This window comes from Salvelinus namaycush, chromosome 2 (assembly GCF_016432855.1).
Source record: "Salvelinus namaycush isolate Seneca chromosome 2, SaNama_1.0, whole genome shotgun sequence".
Lineage (NCBI taxonomy): Eukaryota > Metazoa > Chordata > Actinopteri > Salmoniformes > Salmonidae > Salvelinus > Salvelinus namaycush.
In genome coordinates, this window is record NC_052308.1 from 69,784,527 (window position 1) to 69,806,726 (window position 22,200).

Here is a 22,200-nt window from a genome sequence, read left to right on the forward strand (position 1 = left end):
AGTAAATAAGGCATACGTTTATGGCTGTTAAATACCAATACCTTACGAAGCAACTGCTCTCTATATATCCCCTTGTCACGCCCTGACCTTAGAGAGCCTTTTTATTTCTCTATTAGGTTAGGTCAGGGTGTGATTAGGGTGGGCATTCTAGTTTTTCTATTTCTTTAGTGGCCGGGATATGGTTCCCAATCAGAGGCAGCTGTCTATCGTTGTCTCTGATTGGGGATCATACTTAGGCAGCCTTTTCCCACCTTTAGTTTGTGGGATCTTGTTTTTTTGTATCTGCCTGTGAGCAGCCCAGAACATCGCGTTTAGTTTGTGCTTGTTTGGTGAGTTTCGATTTATTAAAATATGTGGAACTCTACGCACGCTGCGCCTTGGTCCATTCATTTCGACGAGCGTCACACCCCTCTTCCTCGCGCATTCTTCTGTCTCTTACGTAGCAGGCGTAAAAGAAAAACAGCCCGGAAAAGAGCCTCGCAATGGATTATGGTCATTGTAGCTAATTATCACGTTTTCTGCGCTAAACTATGTGGAACATTGGCCATGTTGGAAACTACAACTCCCTATTACATTGCACAGTTCGGGCATGATCTGATTTATCTCTAGAGAAACTGCAGCGCAATGTGCGTATTGAGTTTTAAAAAATCAAATAATTGAATGGACATAGGTCAATTAGTTGTTTAAAAAACAAACAATAACCGACATTTTGGTTAATCATTCAGCACTACAAATGTAACATACAACTGCAGGAAAGCATTACTATGAGAAATAGTAGAGGATATGTGTTCAGAAGTAGAGGTTTCATGCTGTAGACAAAATGCGGTTTGGCACACACACGCATCTTGTTTTGCTCAGCACAGATTGTGTGTGTGCGATGCACCACAGCGAGCGAAAGCAGGAGACCTTAAATGTCACATTACTCAGCAAGGTAGCTACACTCACGACACGCAATGTGTCACCACGCGTCAGCGTCTGCTGAGCATGTGTTGAGAGGAGGCCCCTAACCCTCCACATGCACAACCAGGATGCACACAAGAGCGTCCGTGCACGGTGCACATGCATGAGCCTGGCTCCGGAGAGCGTGAAATAACAAGGTTAAGCGTCATTTTAATCCAAAACTGAAAACTTCTGTACAGACCCTAATGATGTTTTTGTTTTGTCATTGTTGTCCTCAATGTCCTCAAACCATACTAAATGTCAGGTGATGAGTGTACACGGGTAGGGTACGATGACTTTTGTCATGACACAATTCCGTTAACCCTCCGTTTTGTCGACCTATGCATGAGAGAGATATTGCACTGTACGTGCTATTCTATCACTTTTCCCTTGTCCTTGTTTTAACACCATCTCTCTTCTACAATGTTCTAGTTCCCCCACGCGTCAAGTCAATTCCCCAGAATGCTTTGCAACGCAGCCATATGGTGCATGGGGCTGAAGTTCAGTGTCTATTTTTATCCCGGTGATGTATGTCACATTTTAAGCAGCAGTGCTTTCGGGATGTATTTCCGTTTCTTTCTTTCTTTGACAATAGAAGACACAGGATGTGTCCCAAATGGAACCCTATTCTATTTGTAGTGCACTTCTTTTGACTAGAGCCGTATGGGCTTCCGGATCTCATCATCATTTTTTTCTCTTCCACAATAAAAGACAGTTGAAAAGTTAAAGACATAGGCCGCGTCCAAAATAACGCCCTATTGCCTACATAGTGCACTACTTTTGACCAGGGCCATATAGCTCTGGTGAGAAGTAGTGCACTGTGAAGGGAATAGGCTGTCGTTTGGGACGTTGCCATAGACCTTGTGTAGGAGTGCTCAACATCCAATCACCAACACCGTTGCTGCTCTGCTGTGATCCTATGGGATTCCGCAACGACGGATTTGAACAGCATGCCAACTGATTCAAGATCTCTGTCTCTTCGCGCCAGTCCCAGTGAAATGGATTTGGTGTGTGTGCGTGTGTAGGATAACACGTGCTGGATGGTTGGGTTGGATGGTTGGCCTACTTCAGGGTTATTTGAGGCTATTGTTAATCTACCAGGTGTACAGGGATACAGTACTGTAGGCTGGGCAATGTGCATCTGTGTTTTATCCATAGTGTTAGAGGATTGGAAGGAACAAGTGGCCTGAATGGTCTAGCAGTTTAGACCACAGCCTCCTGCATACATATGTAGATGTGTCGGCATAGGTTTGAATCAAGACTACTGCCTTGGGTCTCATTCTCTCTCTACCCTCCATATCTCTGTCATCCTCTCTGTCTCTTCAATAAATAAGAAAAAAGGAACGGAAAGAATTAGCGAAACAATGAATTTCTGGAGCGACTAGTTTGGATCATGCTCCAATCAACATATTCCCTTTGTTGAGGTTAGACAGGAGTAGGCCTATAGATGCTATGATGCCATATCATTTTCATTGGTTAGATTTCTGTTTTGATGATAGTGAATATGTAAGTCTAGATTTTAACATCCCTTCAAAGGCCAGAAGATGAATTTGATAACATTTTCAATTCACCTCAGGGTCAACTTAGCACGATTGAAGATCTTTCAACCAAATCTCCCTCGTCTCAAGTTCCAAAAATCGGAATCTGTTCCTTTCGAAGACCTTCTTCAAACAGACAGGCCTCAACCGCTACTCCTTTAAAAACTCTTCCTCTCTTCCCTCTCTTCTCCATCTTCCTTCCACCGTTCTCGTCGATAACGAACTGTCTTAGCCAAGCAATTAGCCAGTAGGATTAAAGGAAGTGGCTACACCAACCTCGTCACTTAGGGGTTGTTTTTAGCGTACTTTGTGTGTTTTTCCTTTCACACACAAAAACAAAATCTCTCACCGTGCATAATTATCCTGCAGTGTGAGATGCCGAAACATGTAAACGCAGGCACACACACACACACACACAATTATTCAGGACTGTGAGATGCCGAAACGCACAACTCATAATTGGCTGGATCACCTCCAGCAGCTGATGATGGTTGATAGGAGTGTGTGTGTGTGTGTGTGTGTGTGTGTGTGTGTGTGTGTGTGTGTGTGTGTGTGTGTGTGTGTGTGTGTGTGTGTGTGTGTGTGTGTGTGTGTGTGTGTGTGTGTGTGTGTCTAGTAAATCTATAGTACTTGATGTCCTGTTAAGAAGAGCTAGTTAGCGAAGAATTCATTAGCTCGGTTATTTATCATTATTATTTATCATTGCCATGACACCTATACATTAATGAGGCTTTACCGCAACAACAACTAATTATGTTACAATTTGATGCAATTATAATTAATGATATGGAGACTCAGTTAACACATTATACAGATATAGTATATGCCCAAAATGGTAATCAAGCTCACAATCCTGGTGCTATAAGAAACTTCTACTGGTTATCTCCTATTCGCCCATAGTATAATGTTAACATGGACTTTCATAGTGTTTCCCATCCCTGAACAGTTAGATGCCAGATGGGAAACCCTTTGTTTTACAGAGGGGAATGGTCAACCCCTGTTAGTGTCTGCTTCCCTTCAAATCTGTCTCTTTACTTTAGCGGAAGAAGATTCTCTCTCTCTCTCCTCTCTTTCTCTCTCCTCTCTTTCTCTTTTTCTCTTTCTCTCTCTCTCTTTCTTTTTCTCTCTCTCTTTCTTTTTCTCTCTCTCTCTTTCTCTCTCTCTTTCTCTTTCTCTCTCTTTCTCTTTCTTTCTCTCACTTTCTCTCTGTTGCTTCTTGGGCGGTTAACAGTAACACAGATTTTGTATTAAACTTTTCATTGACAAACGACTTAATGAATCAAAAGTGTAAAACAACGGAAGGCGGTGATTATATCTGACAAATGGAGCTGGCTATTACTGGTTTGGTAGAAGAGAAATGAGACATGAAATTCACGGAACAGGCACGGACAGTACATCTTGTCGTCTTCCCAAATGTTTTTAAATGTCTTTCTCCTTCTTTCCATCTCTATCTTTGTTACTTATTCCTTATCTCCATTCTCCTCTCTCTTTCCTCCACCCAATCAAAATGACTACACATAATCCCCCCCTTCCCCCAGCAGCTTGTCCGTCCGTTTCCATGACAACGGCCTAAAATAATTATATAATTGTTAGAGACCAGAGGAGATGGGGGAGAGCGAGAGAGAAAGGAGGGGAGGAGGAGCGGTAGCCCCCTGGAGCACACACACACACACACACACACACGCGCGCGCGCGAACAGAGCGTTGCTCACGTTACGTAACAAACCCAGGCCTCGGCTCAGGAGAGATGACATCACCAGGAAGAAGAGAGGAAAAAAAGGAGATAGGAGGAATATTTGGGGATTGCTTTTTCTGCTGTAACTGCTGCTCTGTTGCTTACACAGAGGAATGGGTCCCCTCTCTTCTCTCTGTCTCTCTCTATTTCCCTCTGTTATTCAGATTTCAGAGTGTTTGCACCAGGTTTATGGTATTTAATATATAATAATATGCCCGGTGTATCTATTCATTCATTATCTGTTAAGGGAAGGACTGTGTGTGTGTGTGGATGGACCAAGATTGTATGAGTGTGGTTGCATGTTTGGGATGTTTGTGTTAATACATTTGACATTTGCTTTATTTAATATCCCAGTTAATGCAATCAGGGTAGAGTTCTAATCAAAACGATAAAGACAGAGAACTGGACTTGGGTGTCATGCATAGGCCCCCGAGTTTGTCCTGATCAGGTCACATGGCGAAGAAAAATTCCTATCCCGAATGTATGCATATTTTAAACAATTGTATGCTCTAACCACAAAGTTTTGCTTAAATAGGAGAGCCCCTGGATAAATTGTTTCAATAATACCTGACAACTCACGTACTTCCGCTTTGCATAATTGAAATTGAGAACCTCATCATCAACATCGTTAATCACTTAATGAACTTAATGGAACGTTTAACAAGCATGTAGCGGTTACCACGGTAATTATACACATCACGTCTTTCTTTTAACGAACCCGAGAGAGCGATACAGCGCCCTACTGTGCTCGTACACGTTCAGATTGCAGCTGGTTTCTCTTGCAGCCAGCTAACTTGCTGTGACACATTCATTTTAGTGAGTGATTGCACACACACACACACACACACACACACACACACACACACACACACACACACACACACACACACACACACACACACACACACACACACACACCCACCCTCTCTCATTAGGTCCTGTTTGATGTACATGTGGAGATATTAGTTGTGGTGAACAATATGAAATATGCAGTAGTGGCATTAGTTTCATTGTGTTTCGTCTTCTCATTGAAGCAAGAGCGGGAGGAAGAAGGGAGAGAGAGAAAGGATGGATGGAGCGCTCTATATTTAAACTGCAGAGATTGCAGGATGGATGGATCTCCCTAAAGACTCTCAGAACGTCGCTCTCTTGCTCTCCAACTTTTCATCCCCTCGCTCCAACTATAAATAAATGAAGCAGAGAAGGACAGGAGGGATGGAGAGAATATGAAAGAGGTAGAGAGAGAGAGAGAGAGAGAGAGACAGAGAGAGAGAGAGAGAGAGAGAGAGAGAGAGAGAGAGAGAGAGAGAGAGAGAGAGAGAGAGAGGGAAAGAGTAAGGGATGAGATCTCCAGTGGGACGTATGGACATGTGAAGCTGTGGGATACACTGAGCCAACTTAATATCTTACCCACACACACAGTACCCACACACACAGTACCCACACACACAGTACCCACACACACAGTACCCACACACACAGTACCCACACATGCAGTACCCACACAAATAGTACCCACACACGTAGTACCCACACACACAGTACTTACACACAGTACCCACACATGTAGTACCCACACACGTAGTACCCACACATACAGTACCCACACACACAGTACCCACACACACAGTACTCACACACACAGTACTCACACACACAGTACCCACACACGTAGTACCCACACATACAGTACCCGCACACACACAATACCCACAAATGTAGTTACCACACATGTAGTATCCACACACATTTTACCCACACACGTAGTACCCACACAAATAGTACCCACACATACAGCACCAACACATACAGTACCCACACATACAGTACCCACACATACAGTACCCACACATACGGTACCCACACATACAGTACCTACACATACAGTACCCACACACGTAGTACCCACACACATGCAGTACCCACACACAAACAGTACCCACACACACACACAGTACCCACACACACACACAGTACCCACACATACAGTACCCACACACGTAGTACCAACACACATACAGTACCCACACATGTAGTACCCACACACACAGTACCCACACATACAGTACCCACACACGTAGTACCCACACACACGCAGTACCCAAAACAAACAGTAGCCACACAAATAGTACCCACACAAATAGTACCCACACATACAGTACCCACACATACAGTACCCACACACACAGTACCCACACAAACACAGTACCCACACACACACAGTACCCACACACACACAGTACCCACACACGCAGTACCCACACATACAGTACCCACACATCCAGTACCCACACACACAGTACCCACACACACAGTACCCGCACATACAGTACCCACACATACTGTACCCACACACGCAGTACCCACACACGTAGTACCCACACATACAGTACCCACACAAATAGTACCCACACACACAGTACCCACACATACAGTACCCACACACGTAGTTCCCACACACATAGTACCCACACATACAGTACCCACACATACAGTACCCACACACGTAGTACCCACACACATGCAGTACCCACACAAACAGTACCCACACAAATAGTACCCACACACGTAGTACCCACACACACAGTACCCACACACAGAGTACCCACACACACAGTACCCACACATGTAGTACCCACACATGCAGTACCCACACACGCAGTACCCACACACGTAGTACCCACACATACAGTACCCACACAAATAGTACCCACACATGCAGTACCCACACAAATAGTACCCACACATACAGTACCCACACAAATAGTACCCACACATACAGTACCCACACACACAGTACCCACACATACAGTACCCACACACAGTACTCACACACACAGTACACACACACGTAGTACCCACACACACGTAGTAACCACACACACAATACCCACACACGTAGTACCCACACATGTAGTTACCACACATACAGTATCCACACACGTAGTACCCACACACACAGTTCCCACACACACAGTACCCACACATACCGTACCCACACATACAGTACCCACACACAGTACCCACACATACAGTACCCACACATACTGTACCCACACAAACAGTACCCACACAAACATTACCCACACACGTAGTACCCACACACGTAGTACCCACACACGTAGTACCCACACACACAGTACCCACACATACAGTACCCACACATACAGTACCCACACACGTAGTACCCACACACGTAGTACCCACACACACGTAGTACCCACATACGTAGTACCCACACACACAGTACCCACACACACAGTACCCACACATACAGTACCCACACACACAGTACCCACACACACAGTACACACACATACAGTACCCACACACGCAGTACCCACACACGTAGTACCCACACAAATAGTACCCACACAAATAGTACCCACACAAACAGTGCCCACACAAATAGTACCCGCACATGTAGTACCCACACAAATAGTACCCACACATACAGTACCCACACATACAGTACCCACACAAATAGTACCCACACACACAGTACCCACACATACAGTACTCACACACACAGTACCCACACACACAGTACCGACACACACAGTACCGACGCATACAGTACCCACACACACAGTACCCACACACACAGTACTCACACACACAGTACCCACACACACAGTACCCACACAAATAGTACCCACACACACAGTACCCACACACACAGTACCGACGCATACAGTACCCACACACACAGTACCCACACACACAGTACTCACACACACAGTACCCACACACACAATACCCACACACATAGTACCCACACATGTAATTACCACACATACAGTATCCACACACACAGTACCCACACACACAGTACCCAAACATACAGTACCCACACATACAGTACCCACACATACAGTACCCACACACACAGTACCCACAAATAGTACCCACACACGTAATACCCACACACATGTAGTACCCACACAAATAGTACCCACACATACAGTACCCACGCACACAGTACCCACACACACAGTACCCACACACACAGTACCCACACAAATAGTACCCACACACACAGTACCCACACACGCAGTACCCACACACGCAGTACCCACACACGCAGTACCCACACACGTAGTACCCACACACATGCAGTACCCACACAAATACTACCCACACAAATAGTACCCACACACACATTACCCACATACACAGTACCCATACACACAGTACACACACAAATAGTACCCACATATACAGTACCCACACATACAGTACCCACACACACATTACCCACACACGTAGTACCCACACATACAGTACCCACACACGCAGTACCCACACATGCAGCACCCACACATACAGTACCCACACATACAGTACCCACACATACAGTACCCACACATACAGTACCCACACATACAGTACCCACACACGTAGTACCCACACACGTAGTACCCACACACGCAGTACCCACACACGCAGTACCCACACATGTAGTACCCACACACGATGTACCCACACACACAGTACCCACACACGTAGTACCCACACATACAGTACCCACACATACAGTACCCACACATACAGTATCCACACACGTAGTACCCACACACGCAGTACCCACACACGTAGTACCCACACACGCAGTACCCACACACAGCACATGGCATGTTTCCCAAAGTGATGAACTGTCCCTTACAATCTGTTGACATCTGACACTGTACATCTCTTCAGAGAGGAGAAACCAATAGTCATGATACTTGCAGTCTGTACTGTAAGAGACAGTGAAAGAGAGAATGGCTGAAAGAGGAAGCGGCATGACACACTGTATTAATCAAGAGAGAGAAAGAGGCAGAGTGAGGGTGGGGGGGGCAGTTAGATTGAGGGGGAGAGAGAGAGACCATTAGAGTGAGAGAGGGAGGGAGGGAGACAGACCATTAGAGTGAGAGAGGGAGGGAGAGAGAGGGGGGGCGGGGACAGTTGAAGAGAGAGGCGGGAAAGGGAGAGAAAGGGAGAAAGTGGGAGAGAGAGAGACCATTATAGTGAGGGTGGGACAGAGAGAGAGAGAGAGAGAGAGAGAGAGCAGCAGAGTGAGGGTGAAAGAGAGAGAGAGAGAGAGAGAGAGAGAGAGAGAGAGAGAGACCATTATAGTGAGGGTGGGACAGAGAGAGAGAGAGAGAGAGAGAGAGAGAGAGAGAGACCATTATAGTGAGGGTGGGACAGAGAGAGAGAGAGAGAGAGAGAGAGAGAGAGAGCAGCAGCAGAGTGAGGGTGGGAGAGAGAGAGAGAGAGAGAGAGCAGCAGAGTGAGGGTGGGAGAGAGAGAGAGAGCAGCAGCAGAGTGAGGGTGGGAGAGAGAGAGAGAGAGAGAGAGAGAGCAGCAGCAGAGTGAGGGTGGGAGAGAGAGAGAGAGAGAGAGAGAGAGAGAGCAGCAGCAGAGTGAGGGTGGGAGAGAGAGAGAGAGAGAGAGAGCAGCAGCAGAGTGAGGGTGGGAGAGAGAGAGAGTACAAGCTCACTGAAGTCTGATTCCTGATTGATGCATTGACTTCCTCTGATTGAGCTTTAGTGAGAAGTGAACTGGGAGACTGGCTTATGATTGCAGAGAGAATTGAGTGGAGTGGTGGCAGTGTGTGTGCACGTGTGCGTGTGTGTGTGTCCACTTGTGCATACATATGGAGCCAGTGTTATCTACCAGCTCTCACAGTCTCGCGTCAGAATTAGTCGTTCATCCATGTTTCTCAAATCTAACATTTGTAAGTTGTTCCAAGCTTCAAATTTCGAGGTGTTTAAGGTTTAGTTTAGACATTAACTCAGAATGTTTCAGGTTAGGTTTAAGTTTGGGCATTAAGTCCAAATGGTTAAGATAAGGGTATAAGTTTGGGAAGGCTTTAAACAAAAATATAAAAAATGCTCTATCGCTGGATTCAAACTTGCAACCTTTGGAATCAGAGGCTTACCGTAACCTACTTGAAGGTAACAATGCGCACTGTTGCCCCTAGTGGCCGGTTTCCACGTCATCTCCCGACATCCTCAGACATGGATGGACGTCGAATACTGACTTGTATCACAAATGACCTGGCTGAGTGTTATAGCCAACACAGAGTGCGTGTGTGTACTTATTATAGCCAGTAGGCAATAGAAGTCTAGAGCCACCTCAGTAAACCCAGCTAACCTCGTGCTAATTACCATGGTGTTCCAGGCCAGGCTCAGACAGCCTGGAGGAGGAGCTCTCTTGTCCTTTCTTGCCCTCCTTTTCTCTATATCTCTTTCTCTCCTATCTCTTTGATGTACACACTCTTGATGTGCACATTCTCTGTCTGTCTGTCTGTCTGTCTGTCTGTCTGTCTGTCTGTCTGTCTGTCTGTCTGTCTGTCTGTCTGTCTGTCTGTCTGTCTGTCTGTCTGTCTGTCTGTCTGTCTGTCTGGCTGGCTGGCTGGCTGGCTGGCTGGCTGGCTGGCTGGCTGGCTTTCTTTCTTTCTTTCTTTCTTTCTTTCTTTCTTTCTTTCTTTCTTTCTTTCTTTCTTTCTTTCTTTCTTTCTTTCTTTCTTTCTTTCTTTCTTTCTTTCTTTCTTTCTTTCTTTCTTTCTTGTAAGGCCATTAGCAAAGTGGAGAAGGTAGCCTGGAGAGAGAGATACATAGAGAGCTATGTCCACTCTGGAAAGTCAATACTGTGGGGGTTTTCAGTTGGGACCATAACACATTATAGACCATAGCACATACAGTGCCTTGCAAAAGTATTCATCCCCCTTGGCACTTTTCCAATTTTTGTTGAATTACAACCTGTAATTTACATGGATTTTTATTTGGATTTCATGTAATGAACATACACAAAATAGTCCATATTGGTGAAGTGAAATGAAAAAAATTACTTGTTTAAAACATAACAAATATATCAAAATGGAAAATTGGTGCGTGCATATGTATTCTTTGCTATGAAGCCCCTAAATAATATCTGGTGCAACCAATTACCTTCAGAAGTCACATAATTAGATAAATAAAGTCCACCTGTGTGCAATCTAAGTGTCACATGATCTGTCACATGATCTCAATATTTATACACCTGTTCTGAAAGGCCCCAGAATCTGCAACACAACTAAGCAAGGGGCATCACCAAGCAAGCGGCACCATTAAGACCAAGGAGCTCTCCAACAGGTCTGGGACAAAGTTGTGGAGAAGTACAGATCAGGGTTGGGCTGCAAACCAAAACTCATGGATCAGGCAAGGAGGGCATTAACCAGAGAGGCAACAAAGAGACCAAAAATAACCCTGAAGGAGCTGCAAAGCTCCACAGTGGAGATTGGAGTATCTGTCCATAGGACCACTTTAAGCCGTACACTCCACAGAGCTGGGCTTTACGGAAGAGTGACCAGAAAAAAGCCATTGCTTAAATAAAAAATATAAGCAAACACGTTTGGTGTTCGCCAACAGGCATGTTGGAGACTCCCCAAACATATGGAAGAAGGTACTCTGGTCAGATGAAACTAAAATTGAGCTTTTTGGCCATCAAGGGAAACGCTATGTCTGGCGCCAACCCAACCCCTCTCATCACCCTGAGAACACCATCCCCACAGTGAAGCATGGTGGTGGCAGCATCATGCTGTGGGGATGTTTTTCATCGGCAGGGGCTGGGAAACTGGTCAGAATTGAAGGAATGATGGATGGCGCACAGGGAAATTCTTGAGGGAAACCTGTTTCAGTCTTCCAGAGATTTGAGACTGGGACGGAGGTTCACCTTCCAGCAGGAAATTGACCCCAAGCATACTGCTAAAACAACACTTGAGTGTTTAAGGGGAAACATTTAAATGTCTTGGAATGGCCTAGTCAAAGCCCAGACCTCAATCCAACTAAGAATCTGTGGTATGACTTAAAGATTGCTGTACTCCAGCGGAACCCATCCAACTTGAAGGAGCTGGAGCAGTTTTGCCTTGAAGAATGGGCAAAAATCCCAGGGGCTAGATGTGCCAAACTTATAGAGACATACACCAAGAAACTTGCAGCTGTAAATGCTGCAAAAGGTGGCTCTACAAAGTATTGACTTTTGGAGGTTGAATAGTTATCCACGCTCAAGTTTTCTGTTTTCTTGTTTGTTTCACAAGAGAAAATATTTTGCATCTTCAAAGTGGTAGGAATTTTGTATAAATCAAATTATACAAACCTCCCAAAAAAATAATTTTAATTCCAGATGGTAAGGCAACAAAATAGGAAAAATGCCAAGGGGGTGAATACTTTCGCAAGCCACTGTATGACCGTATGCATTTTCTTACTGACGTTCAGGCCTAAACGCTTGCAGTACCACATTTTTCAATGTATTGTATTCCTCCACCATTCCCTTGCCATAATATACATCTGGATCTAGTAAAAATGGTAAGTCGTATCAATACAGACACACACTCCGCCAACCTTGTATCTATAGAGCACGTCAATGCTAATGGTCAATGTACCGTATGCTAGTGAGAGTCTGCCCCCCAGGTTAAAATTGTTTTTGTGCACCTCTCTCCCTCTGCCACTTAAACCCACTCACTCTGAAGAAGACACGGTTGCTATGGAGTGGGTTGCTGCCTCGGCTTGCACTTGGCTACGTCGCCAGCTAGCACTCACTCCGACACAAGTAGTGGAGTTGATTATATCAAATAGGAATGAGTGAAGAGATGTGAACTCCATTCAAGGCAGATTGAAGGGTGGAAGATTCTGTCCCTTAAATATTACATAGATATAAAGTAGCATAATGCTATGGTAACTTTATTTGACATGGCATTATGACATTATACCAATATTATAATTAACATGACATGATATCTGTCATTTAGATCTTAATTTCTGTCATTTAGATGTTGTCTGTCATTTAGATCTTAATATCTGTCATTTAGATCTTAATATCTGTCATTTAGATGTTGTCTGTCATTTAGATCTTAATATCTGTCATTTAGATCTTAATATCTGTCATTAAGATCTTAAGATCTGTCATTTAGATCTTAAGATCTTAATATCTGTCATTTAGATGTTGTCTGTCATTTGGATCTTAATATCTGTCATTTAGATCTTAATATCTGTCATTTAGATCTTAATATCTGTCATTTAGATGTTGTCTGTCATTTAGATCTAATATCTGTCATTTAGATCTTAATATCTGTCATTTAGATCTTAATATCTGTCATTTAGATGTTGTCTGTCATTTAGATGTTAATATCTGTCATTTAGATCTTAATATCTGTCATTAAGATCTTAAAATCTGTCATTTAGATCTTAAGATCTTAATATCTGTCATTTAGATGTTGTCTGTCATTTGGATCTTAATATCTGTCATTTAGATCTTAATATCTGTCATTTAGATGTTGTCTGTCATTTAGATCTTAATATCTGTCATTTAGATCTTAATATCTGTCATTTAGATCTTAAGATCTTAATATCTGTCATTTAGATCTTAATATCTGTCATTTAGATCTTAATATCTGTCGTTTAGATGTTGTCTGTCATTTAGATCTTAATATCTGTCGTTTAGATGTCGTCTGTCATTTAGATCTTAATATCTGTTGTTTAGATGTTGTCTATGTGTGACAGGAGTGGTCATGTGTTACTTACCTCTTTAAAAGCCAGTGGTAGAATCGGTGTGTGTGTGTGTGTGTGTGTGTGCTCGCGCGCACCTGCCTGCCTGTCTACAGAAATGACATGCACATGAGTGAGTACAAAACAGTACAGTACAAGGCAGTACAAACTCGTTTCATGAGTCTACTATCATTAATCCACCACATTACTGTATCTTTGTTGAGAGGATAACCTTCCTACTGCAACATAACACTTTATTCACGTCCCATTTCTACCTTTCTTTCTCTCTTTCTCTCTGACCTCCTTTGTCCTTATACTGCTTTCTCCTGACAAAAAAAACGCACACACACAACACACACACACTCAGTACATTCACCCTGTTTATGGACTATGGAGAAGCCAGCTGTACATTTTTTCTTCTAAAGCACAGGCATCTTTTGTGCTCTTGAAATGGCCCTCCTATTGCCTCACCGTTGTACACTGACTGAATAGAATCAGGTGACTCATATCTCAAATGCAACAATTACATAAAAGTCAGGAGTTGTTAGGCAGTACAGATGGATTGGCATCTGGAGGGGGGGGTTATATTCACTTCCTGCTTTTTGTTTGTAGTCCATTCAGAGTCAGACAAAGATGATAACTTTAGAAGAGATAATGTACCGTCTCTACATTTAGTGGTGCATCAGGGTTTTTTAGATTCTATTGGATGTACTGTAAGGGTGAAACTCTCTGCTTATGCTTAATGCTTTAGAGTGTTTGTGCCATTGGCGGGAGTGTGTGTGTGCGTGCATACTTGCTTGATTGTGTGTGCACACATTTCTCATACCTTGTGTGTGTGTGTGTGCGTGCATGCGCGCCTGCATGTGTGTGGAAGGGTATGTACTTGGCTGTGAGTTGGTATCTGGCATCGTAGTACTGTTCACAGTAGAGAGGGCCAGGGTGGTGGAGTGTTGGACATGGCTGGGCGCATCTGCTGCCTGTATCCCTCTGGCAATGGGCATTAGTCTGGGCACACTGACTCCATTACACTCTGCCATGCTACACACACACACACAAACACACACACACTCCGTTGTAGCACCCACTGCTGGGTTTTCAGTTTCACGCATAGAGATGTAATGGCCTCCTCTGTGACAGCAGGGGCCCATGATAAAAACAGGATTTGGGACAAGTGCTCACCCTCTATACAACTCTATGGTTTGACATTATTTGATGTTAACTTCTTACGGCTGAAATCCCGTTAATGGGATCGATTTGACAACAGCCAGTGGAAGTGCAGGGCGCCAAATTCAAACAACAGAAATCTAATAATTAAAATTCCTCAAACATACAAGTATTATACACCATTTAAAGATAAACTTGTTGTTAATCCCACCACAGTGTCCGATTTCAAAAAGGCTTTACGATGAAAGCATACCATGCGATTATGTTAGGTCAGCGCCTAGTCACAAAAACACAGCCATTTTCCAGCCAAAGACAGGAGTCACAAAAAGCAGAAATAGAGATAAAATCAATCACTAACCTTTGATGATCTTCATCAGATGGCACTCATAGGACTTCATGTTACACAATACATGTATGTTTTGTTCGATAAAGTTCATATTTATATCCAAAAATCTCAGTTTACATTGTGTGTGTGTGTGTGTGGCTACATTGGCTATGTTCAGTAATGTTCTCCAAAACATCCGATGATTTTGCAGAGAGCCACATCAATTTACAGGAGTACTCATCATAAACGTTGATGAAAGATACAAGTGTTATGCATAGAATTAAAGATATACTTCTCCTTAATTCAACCGCTGTGTCAGATTTCAAAAAAGCTTTACGGCAAAAGCACACCATTCGATAATCTGAGTACAGCGCTCAGCCACCAAACAGATACCCGCCATATTGTGGAGTCAACAAAAGTCAGAAATAGCATTATAAATATTCACTTACCTTTGATGATCATCATCGGAATGCACTCCCAGGAATCCCACTTCCACAATAAATGTTCGTTTTGTTCGATAAAGTCCATCATTTATGTCCAAATACCTCCTTTTTGTTTGCGTGTTTAGTCCAGTAATCCAAATGCACAAGGCGCAGGTACTAGGTCCAGACGAAAAGTCAAAAAAGTTATATTACAGTTCGTAGAAATATGTCAAACTATGTATAGAATCAATCTTTAGGATGTTTTTATCATAAATCTTCAATAATGTTTCAACCGGACAATTCCTTTGTCTTTAGAAATGAAAAGGAACAGAGCTCGTGCTCACGGCCGTGCGAGTGACGAAACTAATGGCTTTCTGCCAGACCCCTGATTCAAACAGCTCTTATTTGCTCCCCTTCACAGTAGAAGCCTGAAACAACTTTCTAAAGACTGTTGACATCTAGTGGAAGCCTTAGGAAGTGCAATCGGACCAAATTTTACACTGTATATTGGATAGGCATTCACTTGAAAAAATACAAACCTCAGATTTCCCACTTCCTGGTTGGATTTTTCTCAGGTTTTCGCCTGCCATATACGTTCTGTTATACTCACAGACATCATTCAAACAGTTTTAGAAACTTTAGAGTGTTTTCTATCAAAATCTACTAATAATATGCATATCTTAGCTTCTGGGCCTGAGTAGCAGGCAGTTTACTCTGGGCACGCTTTTCATCCGAACGTGAAAATAGTGCCCCCAGCCATAAGAAGTTAAAGATGAATGGGGATGGTGGAATTTTAGTACTTCAGTAGTAATGTACTCATGCATGAACTTAATGTATGTGTAATGTTCTTGTGTGTGTGCTGCCTGTCCCTATGGGAATTCTACAATAGGAATGAACAACTCTTCTTCATCTGAACAGTCATTAGAAGGTTTTATCTTCTGTGTCTGTGAAGACCTTCTCTCTCTTTCTTCCTTTTCTTTTGTTTTCTGTCTGTCTGTCTCTCTCTCTCTTTCTCTCATTCTCTCTTTCTCTCTCCTCTCTCCATTTCTCTCCCTGGTTCCTAGAGCAGATCCCTTCATCCTCTCTATAATGTTTATTTCCCATCATAATAATGTGTTTTCCTCAGCAAACAGAACAGAAAAGGCGTAGGCAGGGCAGGCGTCTTGGTCTGTGTGCATGTGTGTGTGTGTGTGTATGTGTGTGTGTGTGTGTGTGTGTGTGTGTGTGTGTGTGTGTGTGTGTGTGTGTGTGTGTGTGTGTGTGTGTGTGTGTGTGTGTGTGTGTGTGTGTGTGTGTGTGTGTGTGTGTATATGTGTGCGGCCGTGCGTGTAGCACTTGTAGCTGTAAAATTAAACACATCCAGCTGCCGACACACACACACACACACACACACACACACACACACACACACACACACACACACACACACACACCATGAGATGTCCGTGCTCCTCCTGCTCTCTACTCTCTGTGTTGTTTTACTGTGAGTTCTGTGTTGTTTTACTGTGAGTTCTGTGTTGTTTTACTGTGAGTTCTGTGTTGTTTTACGGTGAGTTCTGTGTTGTTTTACTGTGAGTTCTGTGTTGTTTTACGGTGAGTTCTGTGTTGTTTTACGGTGAGTTCTGTGTTGTTTTACTGTGAGTTCTGTGTTGTTTTACTGTGAGTTCTGTGTTGTTTTACGGTGAGCTCTGCGTTGTGTTAGACAGGTTTCCTAATATAACATAGGGACAGACCTGTGTTCAATCAAACACATACAGAATGTACGGCACACGGGTCACCAGAGAACTAGGCCCCTTTCACACTACTGAGCTGAGCAACCGCTGAGCTGTACTGTGCTGGCCTGGTTACTCTTCCACCGTCGTTGCTGGAAAGGACAACATCTGAGCCAGCACAGTATGTCTCAGGTCAGCAGGAGAGTGTGAAAAAAATAATAGAGTGCGTCCACTCAGGAACATGGAGGTGTTGAGAGGTTGAGTTAGTTTGCGTGTGAATGAGTCAGGGAATGGTAGAAGCTGAAAGGTTGGGAAGAGGTGAACTAAGTTTATGCAGGTGAGGAGGAAAATACATTTTAGAGTGTTGGGATTCAGCTGCTGTAGCTAGCTTCCTGGCTGGGCTTTTTCAGTGGAAACGTGTTCAAATAAACACAGAATGCTAGCTTAAGTTAGCAATAGCATCACATTGATGTATTAACCACTATATAGTTAGCCTAACTCTCTGGCTGGCCTTTCCAGTGAAAAGTGGTGAAATCGCATTTTAGTTAGCAGTAGTTAGCACTATTAGCATTGTCCCCCCCCAACCCCGCTTTTATGCTGCTGCTGCTACTCTCTGTTTATCATATATGCATAGTCACTTTAACTATACTTTCAAGTACATACTACCTCAATTAGTCCGACTAACCGGTGCCCCCGCACATTGGCTACCCGGACTATCTGCATTGTGTCCCGCCACCCACCACCCGCCAAGCCCTCTTTTACGCTACTGCTACTCTCTGTTTATCATATATGCATAGTCACTTCAACCATATCTACATGTACATACTACCTCAATTAGCCCGACTAACTGGTGCCTGTACATAGCCTCGCTACTGTATATAGCCTTGCTACTGTTATTTTTCACTGTCTTTTTACTGTTGTTTTTATTTCGTTACTTATCTATTGTTCACCTAATACCTATTTTTTACTTAGAAATTGCACTGTTGGTTAGGGCTTGTAAGTAAGCATTTCACTGTAAGGTCTACACCTGTTGGCGAAATTTGGCGCATGTGACAAATACACTTTGATTTGATTTGGAATAGCATCACTGTATTGGCAGCTATTAGCATTGGTGAAAGCAGTGGTTGTGCTAGCTACTAGCTATAGCTACTAGCTAGCACAACGTTGACCGTCTGGCTGGCCTTTCCAGTGGAAACGTGGTGAAATCCGGAGCAGATGTTAGCGGTGAATAGACTGTTGATTGGTGGACGAGGTGGGATGATGAAGGGAGAAAAGGAAGAGAGGAGGAGAAAGGAGCCTGGAGAATGAATGGAGGGAGAGGGAAGGAGAATGAATGAATGGAGGGAGAGGGAAGGAGAATGAATGAATGAATGGAGGGAGAGGGAAGGAGAATGAATGAATGAATGGAGGGAGAGAGAAGGAGAATGAATGAATGGAGGGAGAGGGAAGGAGAATGAATGAATGGAGGGAGAGGGAAGGAGAATGAATGAATGGAGGGAGAGGGAAGGATAATGAATGAATGAATGGAGGGAGAGAGAGAGGAGAATGAATGAATGGAGGGAGAGGGAAGGAGAATGAATGAATGGAGGGAGAGAGAAGGAGAATGAATGAATGGAGGGAGAAGGAAGGAGAATGAATGAATGGAGGGAGAGAGAAGGAGAATGAATGAATGGAGGGAGAGGGAAGGAGAATGAATGAATGGAGGGAGAGGGAAGGAGAATGAATGAATGGAGGGAGAGGGAAGGATAATGAATGAAGGGAGGGAGAGGGAAGGAGAATGAATGAATGGACGGAGAGGGAAGGAGAATGAATGAATGGAGGGAGAGGGAAGGATAATGAATGAATGGAGGGAGAGGGAAGGAGAATGAATGAATGAATGGAGGGAGAGGGAAGGAGAATGAATGAATGAATGGAGGGAGAGGGAAGGAGAATGAATGAATGGAGGGAGAGGGAAGGAGAATGAAGGGAGGGAGAGGGAAGGAGAATGAATGAAGGGAGGGAGAGGGAAGGAGAATGAATGAATGGAGGGAGAGGGAAGGAGAATGAATGAATGGAGGGAGAGAGAAGGAGAATGAATGAAGGGAGGGAGAGGGAAGGAGAATGAATGAATGGAGGGAGAGGGAAGGAGAATGAATGAATGGAGGGAGAGAGAAGGAGAATGAATGAATGGAGGGAAAGGGATGGAGAATGAATGAATGGAGGGAGAGAGAAGGAGAATGAATGAAGGGAGGGAGAGGGAAGGAGAATGAATGAATGAAGGGAGAGAGAGAGAAGGAGAGTGAATGAAGGGAGGGAGAGGGAAGGAGAATGAATGAATGGAGGGAGAGGGATGGAGAATGAATGAATGGAGGGAGAGAGAAGGAGAATGAAAGAATGGAGGGAGAAGGAAGGAGAATGAATGAATGGAGGGAGAGGGATGGAGAATGAATGAATGGAGGGAGAGAGAAGGAGAATGAATGAATGGAGGGAGAAGGAAGGAAAATGAATGAATGGAGGGAGAGGGATGGAGAATGAATGAATGGAGGGAGAGGGAAGGAAGGAAGTGTGGAGTGAGAGGATAACATAGGTATTTAAGCTCTTTTTCTTTCTATCTCTTATTTTTCTCTCACTTTTTCTTACTCTCTCTTTCTCCCTCTCTCTTTTCCCCTCTCTCTGTCCCCCTCTCTCTTTCCCCTCTCTCTCTTTCCCCTCTCTCTTTCTCCTCTCTCTTTTCCCCTCTCTTTCCCCCTCTCTCTTTCCCCTCTCTCTTTTCCCCTCTCTTTCCCCCTCTCTCTTTTCCCCTCTCTCTTTTCCCCTCTCTCTTTCTCTCTCTTACACACATTTTTATGCACAATAAGGAGTGATAGCTTTTTGTGCTTCTTGTACCCTTTCCCCTTGTAGCCCAACTCTCTTTTCATGCATAATTTCCCCCTCTCCTCATCCCCCTCTCCTCTCTCTCTCTTCCCCATCCCTCTCTCCTCCTCACCCTACATATCCTAATCCTGAGCTCTATTTTTACTCTCTCTCTCTCCTCTCTGCCCTCTCTTTGTCCTCTTCTTCGCTCTCACTTTTTCCATCTCTTTTTCTCTTCTCCTCTGGTGGGTCTTTCAGTTCTCAGAGGAGGCGTGCACGCACACACACACACACACTCACACTCACACTCACACACACACACACACACACACACACACACACACACACACACACACACACACACACACACACACTCACACTCACACTCACACTCACACTCACACTCACACACACACACTCACACACACACACACACAATCCTTGGCAGGATGCTGCAGGACTGTCATACAGACACACACTCACAGATGGATGGACACAGGCATACACACACACAAACACACACAAATACACCTTTAGGCAAGGTGCTGCAGGGCCAGCCCTTGTCAGTTCATATGAGTTCTGTGTTCTCCATTAGCTTGCTAGTAGCATTGACCTCATAGGACAGACGTCAGAACACACACACACACACAATCTCTTGCTTGTGTAACCCGAAATCTCTGTCTCTTCCAGCTTTGCACGAGTTCCCTACAGATCTGTTTACCCACAGGGAGAGGACAGAAGGAGCTGTGGCCCTACACGTCCTGTGTGTGAGTTCAGTCTTCTTCACTTTGATCTCACTCTGTCTGTCTGTCTGTCTGTCTGTCTGTCTGTCTGTCTGTCTGTCTGTCTGTCTGTCTGTCTGTCTGTCTGTCTGTCTGTCTGTCTGTCTGTCTGTCTGTCTGTCTGTCTGTCTGTCTGTCTGTCTGTCTGTCAACTTGTAGGTGTCCCGGGGGGGTGGCAGGTGGCCTGGCGGTTAAGAGTGTTGGGCCGGTAACCGAAAGGTTGCAAAGAAAAATCTGCCTTTCTGCTCTTGAGCAAGGCAGTTGACCCCCAACAACAACTGGATGCTGATTAAGGCAGCTCCCCACACCTCTCTGATTCAGACGCGTTGGGTTAAATGCAGAAGACACATTTTGATTGAATGCATTCAGTTGTGCAACTAAGCATCCCCTTTTCCACTAGGTATCCCCTTTAACACTAGGTATCCCCTTTTCCACTAGGTGTTCCCTTTTCCACTAGGTATCCCCTTTAACACTAGGTATCCCCTTTTCCACTAGGTGTTCCCTTTTCCACTAGGTATCCCCTTTAACACTAGGTATCCCCTTTTCCACTAGGTATCCCCTTTAACACTAGGTATCCCCTTTTCCACTAGGTGTTCCCTTTTCCACTAGGTATCCCCTTTAACACTAGGTATCCCCTTTTCCACTAGGTGTTCCCTTTTCCACTAGGTATCCCCTTTAACACTAGGCATCCCCTTTTCCACTAGGTATCCCCTTTTCCACTAGGTGTTCCCTTTTCCACTAGGTATCCCCTTTAACACTAGGTATCCCCTTTTCCACTAGGTGTTCCCTTTTCCACTAGGTATCCCCTTTAACACTAGGTATCCCCTTTTCCACTAGGTATCCCCTTTTCCACTAGGTATCCCCTTTAACACTAGGTGTTCCCTTTTCCACTAGGTATCCCCTTTAACACTAGGTATCCCCTTTCCCACTAGGTATCCCCTTTTCCACTAGGTGTTCCCTTTTCCACTAGGTATCCCCTTTCCCACTAGGTATCCCCTTTTCCACTAGGTGTTCCCTTTTCCACTAGGTATCCCCTTTAACACTAGGTGTTCCCTTTTCCACTAGGTATCCCCTTTAACACTAGGTATCCCCTTTTCCACTAGGTATCCCCTTTTCCACTAGGTGTTCCCTTTTCCACTAGGTATCCCCTTTAACACTAGGTATCCCCTTTCCCACTAGGTATCCCCATTTCCACTAGGTATCCCCTTTCCCATGTCTCTGTGTGTGTCTTTAATCAACCTTT

At 44.2% G+C, this 22,200-nt stretch overlaps 1 protein-coding gene across 1 annotated transcript in view; it reads left to right on the top strand.

Annotated features, from left to right (window-relative positions):
- Window positions 1-22,200, top strand: part of LOC120023152 (sodium/potassium/calcium exchanger 3-like) — a 61,076-nt gene that overhangs the window by 23,363 nt on the left and 15,513 nt on the right. The window contains exon 4 of the mRNA XM_038967156.1: window positions 20,796-20,942. Coding sequence (XP_038823084.1) covers window positions 20,796-20,942 — 147 coding nt within the window. The remainder of the gene's footprint in view (window positions 1-20,795; window positions 20,943-22,200) is intronic.